General features: G+C 35.8%; 2 protein-coding genes across 7 annotated transcripts in view; both read right to left on the bottom strand.

Annotated features, from left to right (window-relative positions):
* Positions 1-7,500, bottom strand: part of LOC135215472 (neurocalcin homolog) — a 736,775-nt gene that overhangs the window by 166,224 nt on the left and 563,051 nt on the right.
* LOC135215470 (neuronal calcium sensor 2-like) overlaps positions 1-7,500 on the bottom strand; it is a 558,746-nt gene that overhangs the window by 91,173 nt on the left and 460,073 nt on the right. For all 6 annotated transcript variants that reach the window (XM_064250212.1, XM_064250210.1, XM_064250211.1 and 3 more), the window contains one exon: positions 7,426-7,500. This exon is cut by the window's right edge and continues 37 nt beyond it. In XM_064250212.1, the coding sequence (XP_064106282.1) occupies positions 7,426-7,500 (75 nt within the window). The remainder of the gene's footprint in view (positions 1-7,425) is intronic.

The raw sequence follows: 7,500 nt of genomic DNA on the forward strand, positions 1-7,500 counted from the left end.
TCGATTCTGGTCAGAGAACCAGACTGACATGGTTACCCATATCAAACCAACCTCACGCCGAGACTGAGTGAGTGATTATGAATTCCCTGACTTCATAATTTATAACATTCACCTACTAAACCAATGACACAAACGTCTTTTGATAAAAAAAATAAAAAAAAGCAGCTTTAATGTTCTCTGGATCATATGGGGAAGATACATAGAACTCCATGTATATGGAGGTGAATGGTATGGAGGAATAGTATGGCCGGTTGATTTTAGAGTTCATGACTTGTACTACTGTCTTGATAGGAACTGAGAACACCTAATGGTACCAGTATACAGTCAAGTACAAAACAGTACATTACAGTAAAGTACAGAACTGTTACAAGTACAGTACAGTACAGTATCGAATAAAATCCTTAATTAAAAAAAGAAATGGAAAAAATGGTAACTGTACTGGCTAAAAATCACTCAGATTTTTATGAAATGCAACTAGCCATCTCCAACTTTCATTAATTAGAAAAATGTAAATGTTCTGAATAAAATGACACCAATTTCTAATTCAAAGTAACCAGTATTCACTTAATGCAAATAATCTTCAAGACTGCGATAGTAATAATATCTAAGAACGGTTCATTCGTATCAAGTTTTAGTAATATACTGCAATTCCATGAATTTAAAAATGAAAATATATTACCATTTTATCAAAGTAAGCAGTAGTATATAAAGTTCTTTAATGTTAAAAAATACAACAGTAAACCCCCCCAACATTTTTTAATTCTATTAAATATGACTATTATTCTTCATATCTCATTATTTTTCAAACTAACACAATTCTCCAAAATTACTTAATTTATTAAATGTAATTATAATTCTCCAGATTTCATTGATTCTAAAAGCTGTAATAGAATTAAACATAATTACTTAATACATTAAATGTAATTAGAATTCTCCAAATTTCATTAACTTAAATAAAATGAAAAGTACTCTTAATAACTTCTTACTTAATACCAAACGTAACTGCTTTTCTCCAATTTTCAAACATTTCAAAAAAATATTCTCCAGAATTAATGAATAATTTTTTCAAACGTAATATACTTAGTTTAATACATACTTTAGGTATGAATAGCTAGGAATAGAACGTACAAGAAAATCAAAACGATATATAGTTATTTATTTACAAAATGTACTCATGTATACATTGCCACATTAAAATCAAATATATACAGATATCCAGAGAACGACCCAGTCCCATGCCCCCATCGTGTGGTTTTCATACTCCCAAGAGGTATGGATACCCCCTGTTAAGTACCCCTGCCCTAAGCTCCCATGTTCTTGGGAGGCTTCTAACAACTGACCCTGCCATCAAGCAGTCACCAAACCTTACGCGACAACCTAGTCTGGAATGCAGTGGTGGTCACCAATCCAAATACTGAGCAGAGACCAACTATTGTCATCAGTGGCAAAATGCAGACAATGGACTTCCTTACAAGACATGCTGCGTCCCAAAAAAAAGTCCATGCTTAGTACAAATCATAAGCAAAAAAAAAAAAAAAAAAAAAAAAAAAAAAAAAAAAAAAAAAAAAAAAAAAAAAAAAAAAAAAAAAAAAAAAAAAAAAAAAACGTGTCAAATGTTATTCTCATATACAACTACATATCTAACTCTCGTCTCCTGGATTCTGGAAATTCTTCTGACTTGCATTTCATGGATTTCCATAAAATCGTTCTCATTCCACAGTGAAATAAATTTCAAGAAACAAAATCAAAATACGTATTTGAGATACGAGACCATGAATAAAACAATTTATGGCACGAGCGTGGTATCCTTTTTTTTATTTAAACAATCGTGTGAAACGTAAATAAAAACTCCCCCCAAACGTAAATAAAAATTGAAGCATGCAGTAACCATATTTAAAAAGAAAGAAAAAAAAAGCAATATTTCCTACACACTGCCCACATATCTTTTTTTTTTTTCTCTCTCTCTCTCTTCTTTTTTTCAAATATTTCTCATTAAATAACAAAGACCAGCCGACAATATTGATTATTGGCAGAGCAAAAAATAGCTTCTCCACCCGACAGCCGTGCAGGTATTTCATATACCAAGGGAATTCCAAACCATAACTCTCTCTCTCTCTCTCTCTCTCTCTCTCTCTCTCTCTCTCTCTCTGTAATCTAGCTTTACGTGGTATGTTATAAGATTCTATACACACATACACACTCAAACAGACATGTCCACACACACAAACACTATTCAAGGTAAGATGCGACTACCTTTCATTACGATAATGGAAGAGAGAGAGAGAGAGAGAGAGAGAGAGAGAGAGAGAGAGACAGTGCTCTCGGAAGCATCTTATGCCATTAAAACGGAAGAGGTTTGCAGATGAAACTTGCAACACACACTTTCAACAAACGTTTAAATTGCAGTTCATCCAAGTTGCAATGGGTCAATTGTTGCAGAGGAGCCAAAAGTAGTACCCTCCAAAGTCACACTAAGGAATGACTGATGGTTACAAACAAAGTGTACCGTAGTCACACTAAGAAATGACTGACGGTTATAATCAAAGTGCACCATACTCATACTAAGAAATGACAGATGGTTATAATTAAATTGTGCATTATCAACACATAAACCAGATCCCCTTCCCCCCTCCCATTAAAAAGATTTTCAAAAGGAATCTTGAAATTGCAGTTTAAACAAAACAGAGAAATTCATATTTTTGAGAGTTTAACATGGTGCAAAGTCATGAATATAATTAGAGAATATACAACAATTAGAGAGGAATTTATTATTATTATTATTATTATTATTATTATTATTATTATTATATTTTATTATTATTATTATTATGTTGTTGTTGTTGTTCATTAGAAAGAAGTAACAAACGGTTACAGGAAATACACAAAGAAATCTTCTATTAAAAATAATAAATTAAAAATAGGTGAAAATGTAAGTGTATAAGCGGCTCCCCCCCACCCCCGCATAAAAAAAACACACACACACATAATCATCGTACCTATCCCGTAAAACTATCTTTCATACAAAACCATAATTTTTTTCCAAGAAGAGAACTCGGTTTCATATAGAGAATCGAACTTAGCCTAGTCCGTGTCACGGAACTTAAATGGGTTCGATCTCCCGAACTTACAATATCGGTTTTCATTAACTGATAAATTCCGCTACTGCTGCATTCAGCACAACCATGTTCTAGGTATTTATGCACCAAAGTTGATTCCATGCTAGGGGTATAATAATGGCAATGCCTTATAAAATACAGCGTTACTGACACCCTACAGAAACCCTAGGAGTCAGGTCAAAAAGTCGACAGTTTGAATGTACACTGCATTAACTATACCTTTGTTACGAGGGTGAAATGAGCATTGATTAAAATGATTTAGTTAGGTAGCATATATTTACCTTCATTTCTTTCTACAGCCACTATGGCAAGATCGAGAATTACAGTTAGGCAATTGCTTTAAAATTAAGTTGATTATATATAAATTTTTCACGAAATTTGCATGATCAAAACTGTATTCAACATATGAGCTGGATGGCCGAGTGTTCCAATGATTTGCAGTCAAACGCACCTCTCTCTCTCTCTCTCTCTCTCTCTCTCTCTCTTCTCTCTCTCTCTCTCTCTCTCTCTCATATCCGTTTTTCCTTTCTTTCCGTTTCAATTTAATCTCCCATTTCACAACAGATCATCGTTATGGTTTCCGCCAAGTTAATCACTGCACATAAATCTTAAGATTTACATTAGAAATTTTAATTTCTCTCTCTCTTTTCAAACACGGGCTTCCTGTTCAGTGGGAACTTGAATTCAATTATATGGGTGCGTTTGGATTGCTTTATGCAAATAATAATATAATAATAATAATAATAATAATAATAATAATAATAATATCACTTGGTTTAAAGACACAACATCCAGGTCTTTTAGTTCTTTAAGGAAGTCTTCAGAATATCTTATCATCTTCCGTTTATTCCTTTTCACCAATATATGCACACAGAAACGTCTCTGTGGAGAGAGAGAGAGAGAGAGAGAGAGAGAGAGAGAGAGAGAGAGAGAGAGAGAGAGAATCATTTGTTGATTCCCTTTTACAATTATTTGTGGACAGATACGTCTTTGCTCCCTCGCAGACTTACTCCCAAAAACTTGGAAAAAGAGAGAGAGAGAGAAGAGAGAGAGAGAGAGAGAGAGAGAGAGAGAGAGAAAGGAAAAGTGATAATCAACCTCCGAAATTCGGCAAAATCCACCTAACCTCATTAGAGGGAGATTAATGACCGGGTCGAATTCTTTCTTTTACTATTTCATCTCATAATCCTAATAAGCGAAGATAGGGGGACGAGAGAGAGAGAGAGAGAGAGAGAGAGAGAGAGAGAGAGAGAGAGAGAGAGAGAGAGTCACTTCTTTATCAATCTTTCTTTTCACTCTCTCTCTCTCTCTCTCTCTACACAGGCTAGTGAAAAGGACTAAGATAAAAACCTGTTCTTTCAATACTAGTCAATTACATTTAAGAGATGTTTCCTTTGAGACCAATAAAAACCAATCAATAAATGTGTCGAAGTTCCTTCGGCGCAATCGAATTTTCTGTACATGGTATAATCAAGGCCACCGAAAATAGGTCTATCTTTCGGTGGTCTCGGTATAATGCTGTGTGATCCGCGGCCCATGAAACTTTAACCACGGCCCGGTGGTGGCCTATCCTACAACGCAGCCAGACGCACGATTATGGCTAACTTGAACTTTAAATAAAATAAAAACTACTATGGCTAGTGGGCTGCAATTTGATACGTTTGATAATTGGAGGGTGGATGATCAATAAACTAATTTCCAGCCCTCTAACCTCAGCAGTTTTTAAGGTCTGAGGGCGGACAGAAAAAGTGCTAACAGAAAACAGTGCGGACGGAACGACAAAACTGGTAAAATAGATTTCTCTTACAGAAAACTAAAAATGTGAAACAATAATTGGTCGGTTCGAATCATTATTTAACAAGGGTCACCAATTAAATTGCCGAAAACTCTAGGAGGGGTCTGGATAGAAACTGAGCGTATTGTTTTTCGACACAGAATTACACACACACGCACAATTAAAACAAAGAACTACGTTCAACAGCATTACATTTATTTCAGGTTGCCAGTACTTTAACACAGCAATTCATTTAAAGAGGATTCTACGGCAGAAATGTAACAGCCATTGTTTTCTAATGCGTAAATACGCTTCAACCAACATTACACGTTTCTCAGTTAGCAAGGTGCAAGCACGTTGCAATATACATTATTCTTTTGCCAGTAACAAGTGCAAAACACGTTTTAGTCACCATTACTCGTTTCTCAATGGCAAAAGGCTGCAAACACGTTTCAACCACCATTACTCGTTTCTCTATAGTAAAATACAAACAAGTTTTTACCAGTATCACCAAAACTGAAAAAAACACACTCACTTCAGCATTTTACGTCTTCACTATACGTGAAAATGCATAACACCATACATGGCGGATACAGGAATATTCATTTAATAACTCTGTAAACCTTGAAGTACTATTCAATCCATACAGTGTATTTTATTATGAATACAGAAACTAATTTGACCCGAAAAGGTATACGCGCTCAGCCAACCTTAAAAAAAGAAGAAGAAAAAAAAAAACTGAAGCCTTTTACCTGGAGACACTATCCACCACAGCATGCTTACCTAACAGATGCTAATCTTATGACGAGAACCTAAACCACCACCAAACCGCCGCCCCACAAAAAAAGGAGGTATTTTCAGTTTCCACTTAATGAAACAGTGGCACGGGACGCCAACACAACACGAGGCGCCGATAGCAAAATGCTAGCCCCCAGAAAAATAGCAAGTGGTTCTTTCGATGTGCCCGGCGAACAAATGACCCGGCCCCAAAAATGGCTGGACCCTAAATTTCATGACAATGCTTCTCATTTCAAAATTCCTCCCTTAGGTCAGAAAGCAATGTGGGAGGTCAGATCTGTATATACTGCAAGTTATATACCTCTAGTTTACGATTATTATTATTATTATTATTATTATTATTATTATTAATATTATTATTATTATTATTATTATTAATCAGAAGATGAACCCTACTCGTAACAGGCCTGCATGGGCCATTGACTTGAAATTCGGGTGCCAAAGAATGTGGTATTCATTTGAGAGGAAATGCATAAAGAAGAGATAAGATATTAGAAAAACGGGAAAACTGCCGGACAATTCAGTAAAATATTAATAAATTATCATCAATGAAACTAAACGGAATTTAATTACTATAATCATCTCAGTTAACTATTATGCCAGTCAGAGCAAGTATACGATCAAATAGGCTTTATTGAAGGGGAGTTGGAATATTATGCATATTATCTAACAACGATAATCAATACGTAAATTCAAAGAACATAATGTCAATGGCATGGAAGCGTCTAGCTGATTATGTGAAGGGCAAATAAAAGAAAATCTAAAAAAAAATATAAAATCAACAATTTAACATTTCAACAATCCAAGACTATAGTCAGCTATCCTGAGAATCTCATATATATCGAGTTCTGTGATACCAACACTAACGAAGTTTTCAAAATTATACTTGTGTATATATATCTTCTATTATAATTACCATTATACACACGAAGATACAACTGTGGATACTGTAACCCTAACAAAAGAAAAGACGTCACAGCGTTCTGTTTGCGAGACTGACCAGCATTGAGGAGTAAGTTACATATAAAACAGCTAATTTTTATTTATTTATTTATTTTTTTTTTGCAATCTTATAGCGCAATCTTTTAAGGAATAATTTCTAATGTATATAATGTAGTGCCGCCCTATGCTGTCATCTGAATCAATTTATGTTTTGTAAATCTAGCCAAGTATATATAAGCCCTTGAGAGCGACTTCTGTTTGTATAATATCACGGCTTAAAAAAAAAAAAAAAAAAAAAAAAAAAAAAAAACTCGTGATAACACGAGTCTTGAAATGAAGAAAACCCAATCCACAGTTATGCATGGGTACAGATACATTTAAAAATAAACCTAAACGGAGAGCTTTCGGGAATCTGTTATAGTAGTACCCAACATAACTGTGGATTTGTTTTTTCCATCACAGCCCAATGCCATTCATTATAGGAGGGGGGGGGGGGGGGGTGGCGGCGGCATTCCCCCCCAGACTCATACTGCCTCTTGGTTACCTGATGCCGTCCAGCAGAACTTTTGCAAGTTTCTGCACATTAAAGGGGTTCTCTCCTTTAAAAACCTATAATCAAACGCTGCAATTGGAACGACGCCGAATTGTACAAAGTCGCCAGGAGAGAAGGGGGAGGGGCAGGGGGAGGAGGGGAGGGGTCGGGGTAGGGGGAGGAGGAGGGGCAGGGGGAGTGGGAGGGGCAGGGGGGAGGGGGGGGGAGGGGGTGGGGGGTTAAAAACTGCTCGCGTCACTTACCCTGAATCCTTTGTACCACTCCTTGATCATCGTCTCATCATAACGAGTGTGAGTCTTGAGGAACTCCAGGTCCTC

This window comes from Macrobrachium nipponense, chromosome 5 (genome assembly GCF_015104395.2).
Source record: "Macrobrachium nipponense isolate FS-2020 chromosome 5, ASM1510439v2, whole genome shotgun sequence".
Classification (NCBI taxonomy): Eukaryota; Metazoa; Arthropoda; class Malacostraca; order Decapoda; family Palaemonidae; genus Macrobrachium; species Macrobrachium nipponense.